Source organism: Equus przewalskii, chromosome 22, assembly GCF_037783145.1.
Source record: "Equus przewalskii isolate Varuska chromosome 22, EquPr2, whole genome shotgun sequence".
Taxonomy (NCBI): domain Eukaryota; kingdom Metazoa; phylum Chordata; class Mammalia; order Perissodactyla; family Equidae; genus Equus; species Equus przewalskii.
This window is the reverse complement of record NC_091852.1, coordinates 38186135-38206542: the sequence shown is the minus strand read 5'-3', so window position 1 is coordinate 38206542 and position 20408 is coordinate 38186135. Positions and strand designations below refer to the sequence as shown.

Below are 20408 nucleotides of genomic sequence, written 5' to 3'. Positions count from 1 at the left end.
CACCAGTAATGCGAGTCACCACAGCAGGGCATCAAAGCACTGGAAAGCTCTGACATACATCATACTCACAAGCGACAGGAGACTTGGGGAGGTAGAAGGCAGAGGTAAACACTTAAGCCGATATGAAAACTCAGAGGGATGATGAGGATGTGGAGAAATCAGAACCTTCATACACTGCTGGTGCGAACGTAAAACAGTACAGCTCCTTTGGAAAACAGTTTGGCAGTTTCTCAAAAAGTTAAACACAGAGTTACCATATGACCCAGCAACTGCACTCGTAGGTATATAACCAAGAGTAATGAAAATATATGATCACACAAAAACTTGCATACGAATGTTCATGAATGTGAATGCATTATTCATAATAGCCAAAAAATGGAAGCAACTCAAATGTCCATTAACTAATGAAAGCAAAAACAAAATGTGGCATATCTATGCAATGGAATATTATTCAGTCATTAAAAGGAATGAAGCACAGATACATGCTACACATGAATGAACTTTTACAATATTATGCTAAGTGAAGGAAGCCAGTCACAAAGACCACATACTATATGATTTCATTATAGGAAAGGTCCAGACAGGCAAATTGATAGAGACAGAAAGTAGATTAAATTGGTGGCTTAGGGCTGAGGGAGGAGAAAGGGGTAATGGAGACTGCTAATAAAATGTTCTAAAATTAAACTGTGGTTGCTCTCTGACCAGCTGCACAATTCTATGAATATGCTAAAACCACTGAATTGTGCACTTTAAATAGGTGAGTTATATGGAAATGAGAATTATATCTCAATTTTAAAAAGAAAGGAAGAGGGGCCGACCCAGTGGCGCAGCAGCTAAGTGCGCACGTTCTGCTTTGGCGGCCAGGGTTCTCAGGTTAGGATCCTGGGTGCGGACATTGCACCGCATGGCAAGCCATGCTGTGGCAGGCATCCCACATACAAAGTAGAGGAAGATGGTCACAGATGTTAACTCAGGGCCAGTCTTCCTCAGCAAAAAGAGGAGGATTGGCAGCAGATGTTAGCTCAGGGCTAATCTTCCTCAAAAAAAAAAAAGAAAGAAAGAAAGGAAGAGGAGGGAGGAAGGAAGGAAAGCTATAAAAAGAGGAGAAGAGGAGGGCCAAGCAGCATAAGAAGTGGAAATGGAAGCTGCCACCATCTTCAGAGGGACCTTAAACTGGTATATGAACTATGCCAAATGACCAAATCTTCCACTTCCAGAATTATTTAGCATAAAAGAGATATAATAATTTTTGCACTTATTTGATCCTATCCAGTCTTTCTGCCCAGTCAACATAAATTACTTAAAATGAGTCACAGCATCCAGGCCATCAATATTTCTGAGAGCCACTAGAGAAAGACCTACTATGTTGGAGATAAAAAAAATTGATCCACTCGTCCATCTTAAGTTGTCTAATTTCACATTCATATAACTGGACACCTATTTTAATTTATCTGCTATGTCGTAAACAGCATATGTCTGCATCTTAAAAATGCATGTATGTTAATAAAAAGACTACAGAGATACTGTAATTTAAGTACAGATGATACACTCTGCCTACTTATAATGGTATCTTCCAATTTTATAATGGTATCCTTCAATTTTGTTTCTTCAAAGGTGAGTTGATTCTCCTGAACAAATTAGCCCTTATTGTTAGAACTTGGATCCAGTACACTTCTCTCTTCTTCTGCTCCCTCTCAGAGAAGTATTTGTTCCAGCTGCCCTATGCTAGCCCCAGTCTTTTCCCTTTGTGTATAACAAGTAAGATCAAGGTGAGAACAACTAAGGAAAATCAAGAGAAGTCATATGAAAGAATACTTGCTAAAGTTATAAAATTTTGGCAATTTTATTACATTAGCTGTTAAAACACCCAGGAAAACTGCATATATATTTAAAACACACACACACACACATACACACACAACAACTAAGCCCGTCCAATTACAGATAAGCTTTGTTGAAGAAACTTAAACAGAGAGCCAAATATAAAATGATAAATTCCTTTTAAAATCTGCTTCAAATTGAACATTGGAAAGCTTATCCTACAAAATACCTCACTATGGGTTCTGAGCCAGATAACCTTTCAACCACCTTTCTATGTATGTAACCTATGAAAATCCAGGATTTTGTGCATAAACAGAGGATTTTATTTGGAACACGTCAAGTATCTGCATAAATTCATTTAAAAAGAGAAACAGCTTCTGATGAATGCAGTGACATTCACTTAAATCAAAGCCAAACAGGTTACAACATATTAATACCGACCCAGGATGCATAACGAGTTCTTTTATACTACTCACTTCTAAAATTAACTCCAGAAATTAACAACACAATCTATCTTAAGATCTCTATAATAAAAAGTTTAATTTTTAAACAGCTAAATATTTTTTAATGAACCCGAGTCAGAGAGAAGAGTCAATCTTCTACCTAAATGTTTATCTATTACTAATTGTTTTACCAGAAAAACAATTCTCCATAGTTTTTCTGGTTTTGTTTGTTTTGGTTTGGGTTTTTTTTTATTTTTGGCACTAAAGAAGGCAAGGGAGAAGGATAAATAGCTAAAAAGAAGAGAAGAAATACAAACTAAAAGGGAAAAATCATTTATGTGTATTTTTTTTTTTTTTTTGGAGGAGGAGATTAGCCCTGAGCTAACTTCTGCTGCCAATCCTCCTCTTTTTGCTGAGGAAGATTGGTCCTGGGCTAACATCCATGCTCATCTTCCTCTATATTTATACGTGGGATTCCTGCCACAGCATGGCTTGATGAGCCCTGCCTAGGTCCATGCCCGGGATCCAAACCAGCGAACCCCAGGCCGCCAAAGCAGAGTGTGCAAAGTTAACTGCTGGCCCCCATTCACCTCTATTTTTTAACATTAATCAATAGGTCCTCAGTGAAGCCCCTCAAATTTTTGAATCAAACTTTTGATTTGCGTGTTTCAAGTAATTTGCAATGATATTTTTACAAACCAACAAAACAATGAAATCATTCAACATTCTCCACCTCATAAAACAGTGCCTACCCCTTAGTATATGTCCAATAAGTAATTATAAAATCAACACAAGTGTGAAGTATCTATCACTTCCATTCCCACAGAACTTCCTAATAACAAACCAATGGCAAGACAGATGAGTTAATGAATTTGCTATTGAAATCCCTAATTCTCGCGGTGTCTCATTCAACACTACTTACTACCCATTGACATTTTCCATCTTATCTGAGATGTACTGTTTCAGTCAACCCTAATCTTCCTTCTGACGTCTGCCACTCATCTTACTCCTTTTGTTCTCCCATCCTGTTAGCTTTCGATGAGTTTCACAGTTTAAATTGACGTTCATCAATCAACAAGAAATCTTTTAGCAAATTTAAAGAAAAGCAGTACTTAACAAAAGTAGCTGAATTATAATCCACAAAAGTAGCCATGTTGATAAGGGTGCATTATACCTTTTTTAAAAAAATTTCTGCTTGAAAGTCACAATGTGCTAATTTAAAAGATTATTTCACAAGTTTCCACAAGTGGAAAGAGAGAATGTGGACGAACTTTCACTGGAAAGGTGTACAGGTAACCTTCAGTTTTGAGTAAACCAAACTGCCCTTGGTGCAGAGTGAGTAACCTCTGACAACAAAGAAGAATCTTAGTTTGACATTATGGAAGTCCCTACCTAGCAGAGACTTTCGAAACAATTGAAAATATGCTCTTTTTGAGGAAGATTAGCCCTGAGCTAACATCTGCCACCAATCCTCCTCTTTTCACTGAGGAAGACTGGCCTGAGCTAGCTAACATGTGTGCTCATCTTCCTCTATTTTTTATATGTGGGATGCCTGCTACAGCATGGCTTGAGAAGCAGTGCATATGTCCCCACCTGGGATCCGAACTGGCAAACCCCAGGCTGCTGAAGCGGAAGGTACAAACTTAACTGCTGCGCCACTGGGTCGGCCCCAAAAATATGCTTTTATAGTAAATGAACCTCAGTTGCACATCACTACCATTGTCTACAAAACAGAAGTGCGGAGCTGACTCGGTTGTAACTTTAGCCTTTGGCGACTTGTTTGGGATATGAACAAATTGATCACTTTCTGGACTTGCAGTCCTTAGGTATTCAAACAGCCAAACCGAAAATCAGTAATCAATCAAAAGAAGAACGCAGTCTCAGTCTCAGAAGCAATGACTCTCCATGAGGTGGCAGGTCCTCTATATCAGGCTGGGGGTGAGAGGCAAACTCTTTTAAACCACTTCTGTGCCCTCATCTTAATCCCAGTTGAGAATATCCACAGTAGTGAACCATTGTTACTTTTGGGAGTGAGTTATATCCCAGAAGGCGGTTAGGGCAGAAAAAAAGGTTGAAAAGCATGGCTAAAAGAGGATAAGCCTTAGAGCTTTCTTTCATAGCTCTTCACTCTGATGGTGAAAATCCAAACATGTATAGAAACCCCAACTCTAAACACATCACTATCCTTTATGTTGGAAGGTATAAAGAGCTATTTACAGCTATTCAGGGATCAGAAGTTATAGAAGAGTTAGATTAAGAAAGTATCTAATATTTGACTGAGTATAGCGCTTATTGAGTATAAACTCTAACATAATCGGAAACGGAATAAACTCTAAAGTAGGAAAAAATATTAACATACCAATATTTAAAGAAGTAGAGACTAAAGAATCAAGAGTACATGGGTGTTATTTAATTAAAGCTATTATTCCAGCTGGAATATGTCAGGAGTAGTAGCTAAAAAAAAGGTAATTTTATGCTGTGATCTAAACTAGCAATCGCTTACTAAAAATAATAATAATGAAAAGTATCTTTCCAGATGCTGCAGCTAATCTACTGGTAGGAGTTTGCATACCAAATTTTTTTTCCCTCTGAGGAAGATTTGCTCTGAGCTAACATCTGTTACCAATCTTCCACTATTTTGTACGTAAGCTGCCATCACAGCATGGCCACTGATAGATGAGTGATGTAGGTGCACACCCAGGAACCAAACCAGGGCCACTGAAGCGGAGCGCACTGAACTTAACCACTAGGCCACTGGGGCTGACCCATACCAAATTTACATGTAGCTTTTTTTCTCTTTTTCCTTTTCCTTTTCTTCTTTCTCTCTTTCTTTGTAAGAAGCTATGGGTATTGCTGGTCACTATAGTGCAGTCTGAAGTTCTACTTTTTTTAATTTGATGAGTCATAGAACACCTTTTCTTAAGGCTTCCTTTTGTGATAACTGCATGACAAGTCAGCCAATCTGTCTTTAGTCCTCAATAACATGGGAAATCCCACCTTACTTAGAATTTGGTTTTACAAGAGCCTATATTCATGGTGGCTCCAATTCAATTCAATAAACAGAAGTTTGCCTGGTTCCTACTGGCATCTAATCTTTGTATAAACTCAATTCAGAAGAAAAAGTCAACCCATCTTAACACCTGAAGACCCGAAGAAATTCACACCAAAACGTCTTGCCATTTGACCTCAAGGACAGATACTGGGTAATGTTACATATAACTTCTTCTAACACAATGTCTGTCTTATCCACTCAAGGCATTCAATAAACTTCTATTTGCATCTGAATTAGTAGTAATACTAAATGTGAAATCAGACACTTAACTCCTTAACATGATCTAATAATTTAAAGCTGGTTATACTAGACAGATACTAGAAAAGGTTGTATGTTTTTAGTTTCATCTCAAAACTAAGATAATGTCATCCTATGTATTATTAACCTTTAAAAGACAGTGATACTGGGGCCAGCCCCAGTAGCCTAGTGGTTAAGCTCAGCACGCTCTGCTTCGATGGCCTGGTTTCAGTTCCCAGGTGCAGACCTACACTGCTCTGTTAGTGGCCATGCCATGCTGGCAGCCCACATACTAAAAAAATACAGGAAGACTGGCACGATGTTATCACAGGGCAAATCTTCCTAGGAAAAAAACCCAAAAAGACAGTGATACTTTCTTCATCCAGTTCTCTGGGGCTAAGCCATACACCATTTCACACTAAAGTAATAAACAGCAGATTTTTTTATATGGGATCTCAATTCTGTATTACAAATAAAGATCTTTGGCTGCACAGGTGGTATACAACTTTAGTCTATGAAGCCTATGCTTGCATTTCAAGTCCAAGATGGTGCACCATGGGGGCAAAACGCTTCCTACAGTGGCACAGATCTTCTGGAGTAAGCCACGGGCACAGGCATGCAGTCCTGTACCCAGTCACCTTGAGGAGATTTCATTTGCACCATAGGTGTCTTCCAACTGCTTCAAAGAGATTTAAATTCATCATCTGTGAAGTCTAAGACCTCTACAATCTTTTACAAGTTAAACAAATAATGAATACAAATTCTTATCTTTTATGGACAACACATCTAGCATTACATATACATCCATCAGGTAAGGATCTCCTATGAGAGGAGATGCAAATAAAGTAAAACCCAGCCGTAAAGAGATACCAGTGAGAAAGCAAAACGGCCTACCTGTTCAGGCAGATGGAGAATGGTATGCTCTCCAGCACTAAAGTGTGACAGAGATTTATATGCAGCATTTGCTACAATTGGGTCCTAGATAGGGTAAAAGTAAAAGAAAAAAAAAGAAACAACATATATATATGTGTGTGTATATCTGTATGTATATATATATTAAATAGCAGCTCTAAGAAGAAAGAAAATCTTCCCTCACCAACCTCAAAGTTCTATAATCAATGCTTTGGAAATGGTATTAAAGCCTTGCTTAATCTGTCCCAATGAAAAATAGAGAGAAAATAGCATTGAGCAGAGAGACCAGTAGCACTAAATTTTTATCCTAGTTTGAGCACTAACCATAAAGTTACTCATAATTGCTCAGGGCTCCATGAGATAGTATAGTTTGGTGGAAGGAGTATGAGGGTTTAGAGTCTGATAGACTTGGTTTTGGATTCTGATTCTCCAGCTACTAACAGAACAAGTTAGTCTTTTGGAACCTAAGCTCTTTCACTCATGAGTCAGGCATAACATCACTGACACCCTCTTCTCTATACTCCTTGACTGGAAATGCCATCCAAAAGATGGACTGGACTTTTTGAGCGTTTGCTTGTTGGTGGAGGAGGGCCACAGCAGGAAAGGGAAGAACCATACAAAAATATGACACAAGAGCAACAGTCCCCCTTCACATCTGTCAGCTTCACAAAGAACTAAGCGTACTTTATGGTGAAAATATATTAATGGGCATAGGTTGAGATTAAATTTTAAAGCCTAAACTTACTAATAGTCACAATTCTTTTAAAATCAAGAAACCATCATTTTGAGGGAGTTAACATTTTTTATTCTGAGTCTGATTTTACAGTCCTCTCCCCAGTTTGGTTCTGTTTCACTGACTCCCCTTGTGACATACCTTGTTTTGGGTGTGGGTCCAGAGGAAGCTGAGGACTTGAACTTTAAAATTCTGAAAAATCAACCAACATCAGAATAAACTTCTAAGACAAAGATAAAACTGAGAATAAACCATCTAAGGTGGTAAATGGTAAAAATTAAATCACTTTAAAAATTATACCACAAGCTATTGACTTAATCTGTATTTACTCATCATTCATAAAATGAAAATACTCAGAAACAGACCCATCATTTAAACACATGGATATTTTAAACAGAATGAGATTTTATGATTACGAAATTTAGAAATCTAACCATTTCTTACTGACCTCTCAAGTCCTAGTACAAATGTCAGTCCCTTCTTTTATGCTACTGCTCCTGATCCCCTATCCAGAAGAGAGCGCTCCCTTCTCTAATGGCCATATGGCACATGGTACACTTTAGTATCTAGTATGATTATCTGTGTGTGTGGTTAGCTCCCTACTAGGTTGTACACTCCTTAGGGCAGTGACTATCTTTTTCCTTTCAAAGGCCTAGACCATAAAGCCCTCAAAGGACAAATATTTAATAAATCATTGAGCATGAAAAGTCATTATCTTCCAATATTCACTGTCATTTTCATTTCAGCCACATCTAACTTCTTGCCCTTTTAAATCATATAAGGTTTTCCTATACCTCCTTACTTTTACGTATTCGATTCCCCAAACTTCATTGAGAAGCAACATTTATTAATTCTTCAAGATCCTAGTGAAACAGCACCAACTAAATAACATTTGGTTAGACTTCCCCTAAGATGCTGCTCACTCCACCACTCTCTCATAGCCCTTACATTATCTGTACTCACCAAATACTATAATTATTATTGCTTATGTGTATCTCCTTTATCAATCTTCAAGCTTTTGGAAGATAGGGACTGACAACGTGGTGTAATGGAAAAATATAGGCTATGGAGCTAGAAAGGCCTGGGTTTAGACACCAGCTTTCACTTAGAAATCACAGTTTTGGCCAAGTTAATTGTCTGGCACATAGTAGGAAATAAACATTTGTTTAATGAATGGACAGACCTCTCAAAACCTCAGATTCTTTAGCTATAAAATGAAAAATAATACCTTTCTATCAGATATTAGAACTAATTGGTATAAAGGAACTAGAAGAGTGCTGGGAATATAATAGGTACTTAAAAATAGCGTCTATTATTTATTAGTATCTCTAAGTACAGTTTTAATAAAAATATTCTGACTCAATTAATGATTATACCAAGGACTTTGCAAAGCAATTCAGAAAACACACTAATTAAAATATGGACTCTATTTTCAACAAGCTTATAGTTTAATGGGAAAAATAATATATGGGTACATATACCTGTAGTATAAAATAGAAATAAATGTACTTAAAACAGTTTAGACAAAGACTTTGGGGAGCAATGGACTCCTGGTTGCAGAAAAATTCTCAAAGGATGGGATGAGTTAAACCAATTCTTTATTTCCTAAAATAGATTTTAAAATTAGAGATCAAAAAGAAAGTAATTCTAGACTGAGAGAACATTATGAACAAAGGAAAAGAGATAGAAAAGTTTGGAGGGGGATAAGAAAACAACAAGTGATTTCGCGTTCCTGGAATGCAGGAGGCAGAAAAGTAGAGTGAGGCCAGATTCTAAAAGGCCTATTGATTAGGTATAAAAAGGCTGGACTTCATTTTAGGCAAACGCAAGGCACTGAGGTAACCAGGGATAGCAATAACCTAAGAAATGCCTTGGAAAAATTACATTCAACTCTGGCTTACATCCAAACTCTAAACAGTTAACAGATAACAAAATATTTAAACAGACACAGGGATAGAGGGAAGGGGGACGGGAGAAATGAAAGGGAAGAACGGGGTGGAGAGGAAGAGAAGGAGACGGACAGGGAGAGGCAGACAGACAGACAGACAGACAGAGGTCTCCCTCTACATTTCTTTACTTCTGCTTCCAAGTGGACTATGGTCACTGAAGGGCTCTCCCTTTCTGGGAGGAAACTGATGGATGGAATGGCCCCAAAGCAGTCTATCTGAACAGCAGAGGAACCCTAATATCAACATAAGCATGACTATAAGCCAAAATGGGATGCCAGTGGAAAAGAATGTGAAATTTGAAGAAGAAGAAAAGCATATACTCCAACAGACAACTCACAGCCACTGGTAAGCAAATATAAGAAACCAATACACAAACTAACCTGTAATGAAACCTGAATAACTCAAAGTACAAGCAATACAAAGGTATATGAGTTCAGCCCTTGAAGACAGAAAATAAATATACACAACTTGTCCTTACTTTTGTTTTTAGTCTTAGTTCCTTATCAGCAGGCTAGCAGACTTTCTGACAACATAAGAGTACGTACCCATGAACAGTAGCCATAAAAAAAGACTGTTGGTGAATTATCTCCAACAGATTCTTTTTTAAATACCCTAAAACAAAAGCCCAGATGTGAGAATAAACTCACAATATCCTGAATTGGTTCATCATTCACTCAGCAACTCCTTAGTGAATATATACTCTGTGCCAGGCACTGTGCTGGGTATTTTATCCTCAATAAGGACAAATTTTATTTTATTTTATTTTATTTTATTTTATTTTATTTTATTTTATTTTATTCACTATGTGGCATTTAGAATGACTAAAAGCATTATCCTATAATCCTGTGTTATAATGTGATCTAAAACATATAAGGGACTGTTACTGGAATCTTATGAAGGGGTGGTTTATCAAAGTCTGTGAAGCACCAAATCAAACTAAAAGTTCACCAAGACTTCAAATGGAAAGCAACTGCCGCTCTTTGAAGGAAAACAAAAAAAGGCAGACATGAAAGGGAATGTGGCTACACAAGTGGAGACATAACGAATTCACCACCCTCTCATTTCACTCAAAGAAGAGATAATAAAGGAAAGGTTAAGCAGAAATATATGAATCTTACAGCAAAGCATCTTCTACCAAGTGTTTCAGTTCATTACAATGACAAACACTGAGTAGCTCACAAAATTATGTTTTTGTCCTGACAGTTTAATTTTACAATCATCCTCATTGAGGAGTACAGATGAAGAGTATAGATATATGTGGAATATGTGAACAAACAGGTAAAAATCAAATCTTGTTGCCCAAGCTAGAAGCAAAACACAAATGACAGTATGTCTGTACCATTGGGAGGCTCTGCCCTACTTTATTAGTCTTTGCAACATTTTTAGAACTTAAAACACCAACAAAATGAACTTAAACTGTTGGCCCCATGAATTCTATTACGGAAACACTACTTTTAACATACTGACTTTTTAAAATCTTGACTATACTCTCATAATAAAAACTTGGTATCCTTTATGTAAATAAGTCTTAAAGACACAGTATTGATAAGGGTGGATATCCTCCTACTCCTAAAAGTCCATAAAGATCGCAACATGTTCTCAGAACAAAAAGTGCAAAAGGATTTTTGACAAACAAAAGATTATGAATATGTTTTTCCAAAAGTTATTATATAGCACATGTCTTTTCAATGTAAAAACAGACAATTTATTGAGCTCCAAAAGCATACCTCATATTCAGCTGTATTGACTGTTAAGGAAGGAACCAGAGAAAACAATTCACTGAGGGTCTTCAAAATGAGAGGTCTTGTGTCACAACTCAGCTTTGGGGAGAGAGCATTCCAAGTGGAGCGAATGCAAACAACCTGTGAAGCAAATAAAAAAGTCAATGCTTAACAAAATCCCAACTCATAAAAGTCCATTCCTAAAATGTACTATCTTTTACTACAAAAGGAAACTTTAGAAAAAACCAAAAACATTCCTAAAAGTTAAGATTTGATAAGGTATCCTCAAAAGAAATTATTTAAACCAATACAAACTGTTGTTGAAGAAGATCCAGCCTGCCTCACTCAATTGCTTTTTCACTACTTCATTTTGGTTAACCAAGGAAATAAAACTCTGTCTCTCTCTCTCTTGCACAGGCACACACATACACACATACACACACACATAGTGTAGAAGAACCATTCTCTGAAACAAGCAAGGGTAAGATAATGCTAGAACATTTCTAAATCCACAGTTCTTGCAGTTTCTCAGCCCTGCCGAAACTACATCCCCATTCAGAAAATTAGGATGTTATATATAAACCAAACACTCTCAAATCATCTTACAAACTTTTAAAGGCGGTAGGAGAATAATTGTGTTATCTAAAATAATAATTTAAGACTTTGCTTTAAAAGTCACTTCAGATCATTTAAGATTGTTAAATGATAAAACTAAAGCCCAAGAAAAATGTTATTTTTAACTTGATCCAATTTCCTTAAACCAAGTATTCTTAGCTCATTTCAATGTCTGGCTTTATGGCTATTCAAATGTCTTCTTTAGTTTAATTCCAACTACAACAGATGATTTCTTCACTTATAGATATTTTATTAAAATTTTAAAACTCAGGCAGGAAGAGTGCCAACACAGATCAATTAGAAGGAGTTTAACAAGGATTAATCTTTCTAAAATACTCCAATCTCTTCTATTAAGCTTCAAGTAACACACAATTTATCTCCATTTATAAGAATACATTATTTAGGAAAAATTACATAAGGTAGTAAGTGAAAAGATGTCAAAGATAAATGAATAATATATACTTAAGGACACAGATTAAGGAGAGGCTCAAAGGAAAAGACAGCAGAAAGAGTATCTCAGAAAACTTGGATTCAGTGCTTTTGCTCTCATTTTCTACTTTCCATGAAATAGCAGAAAAATGGTCTTTGACTTGGCATCCACTACAAATTTGGATTCCAGTACTAATGTGCCAGCATGACGATAGGCAGGTTTATACAAAGTAGCTCTAACGTTACAAATATCAGTATTTGAAATAAAAAACCAATTCTTTAAAAGCTATCAACTCAGCATCGAGTATAAATCCAGAGCGGTACACAGTACTAAGAGGAACAATAAAATATAAAACATAATCTATCCCTTCAAACAATTTAGCACCTTATCATAAAGGAAGAGAAATGTATATAATTCTAAGTTATCAGAAAACAAAAGGAACATGATTAGATCCTGAGCTATTTTCAGCAGAAAATAGTTTCAGGAGGAATCCAGGGAAGAAAGCTATGTCATTGGGTGAGAGTCATCCGAGAGGGTATCAACAGGCAGTAAGTCTTGAAATGGGACTTGAAGAAGGAATGGACAGAAATCAGGCAGGCAGCCCACAAGGAAATGGAAAGCATAAGTCAAAACACACAAAAAAGGGGCTGGCCCCGTGGCCGAGTGGTTAAGTTCGCGCGCTCCGCTGCAGGCAGCCCAGTGTTTCGTTAGTTCGAATCCTGGGCGCGGACATGGCACTGCTCATCAGACCACGCTGAGGCAGCGTCCCACATGCCACAACTAGAAGAACCCACAACGAAGAATACACAACTATGTACCGGGGGGCGTTGGGGAGAAAAAGGAAAAAATAAAATCTTAAAAAAAAAAAACAAAAAAAAACACACACACACAAAAAAGCATGTTGTAGGCACAGAAAGAATGAGTGCTGGTGAGGAAAGGCTGGGAGATCAGAGAGAACCTAGAATACCAAAGCAGGTTGGATCAGAATGGAAAAGAAAAGGAAGACTCCAGAGATTTCTCAGTTAGGGAACAAACAAAATTAAAATGGCACTTTTGAAAGATTCTTCTGGTAGCCTTACAGCCAAAGTGAAAGCAATCATCCACCTCCCCAGTTCCTATTTCTCACTAGTCCCTAACATACAAAGAGCCTCGAAGGTTTTCGAAAAATCTTACACTCAATATACTCACTAATTGTCCGTTCTTTCTCCTCCCTTTAAATGCCTATCCAATTCCAATCTATGTTGTTTCAAGACTCAGTTCAAATCCCACTTCCACAATTAAGTTTTCTCTTACAATTCAAGCCCTCGTTTTATCCTTTTCTTTCCTCCAACTTCTAACACTTAAAACTCTGTACCACCCAATTTAGCCTTTAATTATATACTGTCTAGTATGGTTCACTATTTTTGTGAATGCAAGTTGTCTTCCCAACTAGATATTAAGTTCTTTAAAGATAATGACCATGTCTTGCAGTTCTCATTCCCCCTCACCCAACACAGTAATAAGTATAGAACAGATTATCAGTATTTATCAACTACTGATGGTACTGGAACCTGCGGAATGGTATATCTGAGATACAGAATAAAAGAATTAAAAGAACTTGGAGAATGAACTGGACAGTGACATGTTTTGGCTTAGAGATCTGAGTGAATAAATAGCATCACAGGAAAAGGAGGGGAAGCTGGAAGAAGGAGCATAGTGCAGGAGATGGCAGATGGAGATGATGAGTTCTGTTGGAGATATGTTTAATTCGAGTTGATGGAAAGACATCCAGAGAGAAATATCCTGCAGGCAAGAGGAAAAAAGGAATATAACCCAGATGTGAGGTTGGTCAACAGCAGCTTTGTTACTGGAATATTTCTATAAATCGAAATACCATGACAAAGGACGGCCTCACAGATGTCTGATGGACTTTGCAGATCAACAAAAAAGATTTCTGGCCACCAATTACAGAAGTACAAAAAGGGTCTTGACTTCCCCAAGGGTGATGAGTGAAGAGTGAGACTACATTCTCCAAGTATTTTCAAGAGTTTACAATTTTTTTTAAGTCTTCTTCCTAGAAAGTTTGAAAACTAATGCCTGAAATAGTACTCTACCTATGGATTATGAGAAGATATTCCAGAATCCCTCTCACGAACCGTGTCCTTAAACGTAAGCAAGGTCTATGTGCAGGGAATATTTGTAAACCCAGGCTTGCCCATACATAATCAGGAGCAGGAAAGCCTCTAGTAGAGAAGGCTGCTTTCTCTGACTTTCCCTACCCTGGGCCATTCTTGACCTCATCTTAGACATCTTCTGGGCCTGAGGGTTCTTTGGATTCAATCTATTACCATCTTGCTATGTCCATCCCCCAGAATGCTGTGGATCTGATCCACTAGCCTTTGACCTGCACAATCTGTCAAATTATATCGGATTAGTCAGGCTCATGGTCCTGGCCTTTCCTGGCTTGTTCTGCCTCTACTGTTCATTAAGCAATGACTTGTCTGTTTTCAAGAAACTGACTGACTTCTGGCTTCAGCAACATGATGGGCCATACCTGAAATGATTGATAAAAAAGAAAATTCCACTATATATAGCTGAGCTGAAGGGGAGGGGGGGTAGTTACTCAATGCCAGAAACAGAGAGGGAAATACCTGCCTTGAGGCATTGTGATAAAGTTGTCAGTTTCCATAACCTAGTAACTTGTGTCTAAACGCCCACCTGGAAAGAAGAGATACTGCCTTTAGCCTGTATAAGGCAGGGAGTACAAACTAAGACCCCCACATCAAACCAGCACCCTTAGTGTAACAGTTGGACTACAAACGACTGGGCTGAGAAATTAACCTAATAAAAGGCAGTGAGCTGGGGGCTGTACCACTCTGGAAGTTTACGCCCTTAACATGTAACCCAAATGATTCACACAGAAAAATAAAATAAGCCCCTCTGAAAATGAGTTCTGATAAAAAATTTTTTTAAACATTTAATGACACAGTTCAACATGAGTAAGAATCAGCAAAAAGAACAAACAGCAGAATTAGACATCCAAGACCTCCAGGTAACTGAACAAGTAGAAAGTAAAAGAAAAGTACTGAAAAGAATTAAAGACGTAAGACAAGGTATTTAAATCCCAGTAAAAAAAAAAAAAAAAAAAAAATGGCATGATAGAAAAGAAGAGGTAAATTTGGAAAAGAACTAAATAGAATCTCTAGAAATAGGTACTGAAATTATTAACTCAACAGATAGGAAGTTATCCTAAATACAGACCAGAGAGATTAGAGTTACAAATTATAAAACAGAAGTTCAAAGTCAGGCTGCATTGAATGAAGCAGTCTTTCCTATGCTTACCAAGAGTTCCCAAAGAAATTTAATTTTAGGATGGCCCTGGGAGAAGTGGTTCAAGGACTGGGATAGGGAAGATATAGCATAAGTCTAGAGCATCTTATGGTACCAGAAAGAAAGGAAGTGTTCAACAAGGACTTATTGAAAGGGCATAGGAGCCATTCTGAAAGGGTTCCCAATGGTCAAACAAATAACCATGAGTCCACACTTATACAAATAAATAATTGAATAAATAAATAAGGGAGAAGGAACAGCTATTCCTAACAGAAGAATTCCAATTAATAAATGTAGAAGCAATGAAAGAAATAATCACCATTAGACAAACACCACAGGAATAACAGTCATAGGCAAGATCTGCTGACGGATGTTAAACTTAGTGGGCAAAAGTATCAGGACAAACAGGATAACTGGATAGTCTCAAAGTATCTCCTTGAAAGAATCTCTTCCTCTTAATTACAAAAAAAAATAGTAACTTTGCTGTGGAGAACCGAGGATACATCACCTTACCAAGTAGTTAAGGTTAATATGATCAAGTGATCAAAGTTAACATCAACAGTAACAAAACTTATCAACATCAAGTACCCAATGTGATACACTGAGAAAGGCACATTACTTCTGTAATATTCTCACAAAAATACATAACCTCAATCTAATCATAAAGAAACATCATACACACCCAAATCACAGGACATTTTACAAAATAACCAACCAGGACTCTTCGAAAGTCTCAAGATCACGAAAGCAAACAAGACTGACGACCCGGCACAGATCGGAAAAGAGTAAGAAAACATGACAACTAAATGCTATATGGGACCCTGGACTGGATCCCGGAAGAGAAAAAAGACATTAGTGAGAAAACTGGTGAAATCGGAATAAAGTCCATAGTCTAGTTAATAGTATCACACCAATGTTAATTTCTTAGTTCTGATAACTGGGCTAAGGAAAGTAAGATGTTAACATTGGGGAAAGCAGGGTGAAAAATATGCAACACCTGTCTGTACTATTTTTCTTTCTTTCTCTTTTTAATAACAGTTTTTTTGAGATATAATTCAGAAACCATACAATTTACCTGCTTAAAGAGTACAATTCGATGGTTTTCATTATACTCACAAAGTTGTGTGACCATCACCACAATCAACTTTAGAACCTTTTAATCACCCAAAAAGAAAATCCATAATCATTCGTCATTCCCATTTCCCCCCAGCCTTTCCAATCCTAGGCAACCATAAATCTACTTTCTATCTCTATAAATTTGCTTTTTCTGGACCTTTTCTGTAAATGAAATCATACAATATGTGGTCTTTTGTTATTTGCTTCTTTCAATTAGCATATTACTTTTAAGGTTTATCCATGTTGTAGCACGTATCAGTACTTATTCCTTTTTATTGCCAAATAATATTCCATTTTATGTATTATCTCTCCATACAATTTTTTTTTTTAAAGATTTTATTTTTTTCCTTTTTCTCCCCAAAGCCCCCCGGTACATAGTTGTGTATTCTTCGTTGTGGGTCCTTCTAGTTGTGGCATGTGGGACGCCGCCTCAGCGTGGCCTGACGAGCAGCACCATGTCTGCACCCAGGATTCAAACCAACGAAACACTGGGCCGCCTGCAGCGGAGCGCAAGAACCCAACCACTCGGCCACGGGGCCAGCCCCTCTCCATACAATTTTTGGACAATTTTCTTTAACTTTAAAGTTCTGTCAAAATAAAAGGTTAAAAAGTAGGAATAGAAAAAAAGCACGACTTAAAGAAATAATGGCTGAGAATTTCCAGAATCAATGAAAGACATTAATTCTCTAATTTAAGTCCTAAGCAAGATAAGTAAAAATAACTTTACTTATAATATGACTTTAACACCAAAAGCAAAGAGATCATCTTCAGAGCTAAAACGGAGAAAATACAGACTACCTACAACAGAATGATTTAGGATAACAACAGACTTTTCAAAATTAACAAGACCAAAAGACCATGCAATAAGATTTTAAAAGTGCTGAGGAAACTACTGGCCTACAATACTAAATCCACCATTCAACAGTAAGGGCAAAAGAAGCAAGAATAAATAAATAAAATAAATAGAAAGAACAATACCTAGGTATTATGCATATAGAACACACGAATATTAATGCACAAATGCCCCTCAGAACGTCTTGCTTAGTTTGTCTATGAGATTTTGGAAGAATTCATTCCATTCTAAGTGCTTACATTGAGTGTATTTTGTTGGCGTTTTTGTTTCTAGAGGAGAATGGTACTCTTCCCATGTTATCCCTCCACAGGAATCTTCACAACACTAAACAACACCGATTAAGAAGACCCTGTGCAGTGTGGTATACTGGAAAGAGCACATGATTGGCATCAGAAACCCCAGGCTCTCCCATTTGGTAGCTGTGTGACTATGGCAAAGTCATCAATCTCCTTCAATCTGTTTCCCCAGCTGCAAAACGGAAATAACACTAGTAACACCTGCTGTATGTATAGCACAAGGATAAGAGTAAAGGTAATACTGAGACAATTGTATGCAAACGTGCTTTATACACTGTAAAACATGGTTACTGTTACTATAACCAACAGAAAAAAAAATGAATCCCAAAAGAATCAGAGCCTTTGCTTCCAATTCTTGTGCTGCAAGAATGACTCTGTTCCTTTGCAGAGGAACAGATAGCTATCTTCTAATTTTACTTCCAAAAGCTATTTCTAGAAATTCCTGAGAACAGCCTACTCCTTTTGTCCTGATGCTTTACTCCAACAGAGGGAAAGCTTTATACAAACCTTCAGGCTATGAAAACCGCCTTATTTGCCCTTTACATAATGAAGGTAAAAGAAACTGCCATCACAATTAAAGGACTCAAGTCATCATCATGCAGTGAAGCCCTCTTAAGCTAATTCAGCACACACAATTCCTAAAACAGGATGCTTCTGTTACCAAAATACAATAACAGGGGATAAGAGGGAGTTTAAGGAGACACAATCAATGAGGCAGAAACAATGGGAAAAACAACACTCTTTCTTCTCCTAATAATATGAGGTTAAAGGTTATAAGTATAAAAAAATGACTAGCACAGGTTTATTCAAGCAATTTCACAGTCTTTTAATGTCTGAGACTAGTTTATTATCAAGGGAGTGTTGTAGAAAATAATGGGAATAAATATTGAGTTGCCTTTTTAAGTCTCTTATAAAGGACTGTCATTCCAATGATTTTCTATTAGAGTTGTTCAACTTCTGTCCTGTTCATGGCAAATAATGTCAAAGCACATATCTAAATCCCAAACTGTGGCTTAGTGAATCAAAAATATTTGCACTTGATGTGGTAAAGCTACTGTCATATTAACAATCCCTAACATCACTATGCCATTTCCAAAAGAGATACGACAGAGACCTTTCAAATAAATTTTGTATTTCTGAAAAACTGTCTTGGCAGTTTGTAGTGCAGACTTGAATTCTAATATCTTAATAGAAGAGGCTTAGAATTGTGTAAGTGACACAAGTACAAACAGAGAGGCATTTATTAAGCAGGGGGATCTAGATGATCAAGCCACCCGAGGGACTCACTGCTCAGTGGCCAGTGATCGTAGGTTTGTCTTTTATTCCCCATGTGAGAAGCTGCAGCTTCCCTGAGACACTTCCCTACAGGGAACAATATCTTCCAATGCAAAGTCCATTGATTTCTCTGCAGGAACAGAAAGAATGACACAAAGAGCTCCCTGCAGGGACGTCCACTTTTCAGTTTTGCTAGATTCTGTCTGGATTAATTATCTATTTCATGTTGGACATTCTTCTGGCATGAACTAGCAAACTCACAGTAAGAATGTGTCAGAAATATCCTTTGACAAGAAAATGACTAGTGCTTTATTCCCCCCAAATAACCAGAGGGATTTTTTTTTTTTAAATATAAAAAAGGCCAACTCCTCCTCCTGTTCAGATAAGTGGAGGTTAGACTCCAGGTAATAAAAATAACAGAAATTCATTCAAAATAACTTAAAACCCAGAAAACCAAACTGCCAGAAAGTTGTTCAACAGATATAAAATTAAAAGCAAAGCAAATTGAGTATCCACTAGCAACAAGAATAAAATGTCATCCATCTAAATTTTAAAAAAGGCTAAAAGGACTATTATGAGTGCACTGTAGAAAGAGATTGAGAAATACAGTTTAGTGCCATTTCACACTGAAAAACAACATGCTGTGTATCAAAAATAATTGATGAATTAAGCAGTCACTCCAGAGACTCTAAAAACACTTTAGAGGGCAATTTTAAATTGCAAAGATGAAGCTTTTAGGAATACCTATTGAGTTTAGTCCACTTTACAAATATGGACTTCCATGAATATATTTCTAAGTAACCAATGTTGACAGTGGCTGAAACTTAACCCGATTACATTTTCACTGAAAATGATTCTTCCACCTCCCTCCACCTACTCTATGTATCCACCAATTTTGGGAGGACAGAACTGATGAATTCTTCATGGAAAACAATAGTGAAGATCAGTCTTCCAGGCCCAAACGGCTTAAACAGATCTCTCTACAAGTCCCTCATAACAAGAAGGAAGCATACCTGTGACCCCTTGTTGTGAAACAAACCAGCTCCTGTTTAAGAAAATCAAAACTAAAGGCAAAACCTATAATCTACAAGTTCAAGAGAAAGGGAAAACACCATTTTTAGCAGGCCTTCTTTAGAAATTACTTTGTTCCTCAGTGCTTGAAAGCGAGTGAATTACAACACAAATGGTTCTCAAAACAAGGTTGGAACAAGCCTAAACAAAGTTTTTCCATCCACACAAATGCGGCACCTAGCAGAGTGCCTGGCTTGTAAAGGCACTCCTCTCAAAATAAATTTGCTGAATGAATGAATGGTGCTAATCGGCCCACCACCAACTACAACAGCGCTGGGTAATTTTTCTGTCAAGGGCCAGAGATTAAATATTTTGGCTTTGCAGGCCATATACTCTCTGTGACAACTACTCAACTCTGCCATTCTATCATTAAAGCAGCTATTGATTAAAATAGCATAAATATATTACAAATATTGCTAAGTAATCACTAAACATAGAAGGTTTTAAAAAAAAACAAAACAAAACCAGAAATGGCATCACCTGTGTGGAAGAGAGAGACGACTTGAGTGAAAAACGCTTCCCCAAAATAAATAAATATTCTGAATTAACCCTCTGTTTGATGCCCTGAAGGTTTT

At 37.2% G+C, this 20408-nt stretch overlaps 1 protein-coding gene across 10 annotated transcripts in view; it reads right to left on the bottom strand.

Annotated features, from left to right (window-relative positions):
* FOCAD (focadhesin) overlaps window positions 1-20408 on the bottom strand; it is a 270485-nt gene that overhangs the window by 96204 nt on the left and 153873 nt on the right. For all 10 annotated transcript variants that reach the window (XR_011531312.1, XR_011531311.1, XM_070589694.1 and 7 more), the window contains 3 exons: window positions 10875-11009; window positions 7340-7390; window positions 6448-6531 (listed from right to left, as the gene is read on the bottom strand). Coding sequence is in view for 8 of the 10 variants with exons in the window: in XM_070589694.1 (XP_070445795.1) it covers window positions 6448-6531; window positions 7340-7390; window positions 10875-11009 (270 nt within the window). In the remaining 2 variants the exon portion in view is untranslated. The remainder of the gene's footprint in view (window positions 1-6447; window positions 6532-7339; window positions 7391-10874; window positions 11010-20408) is intronic.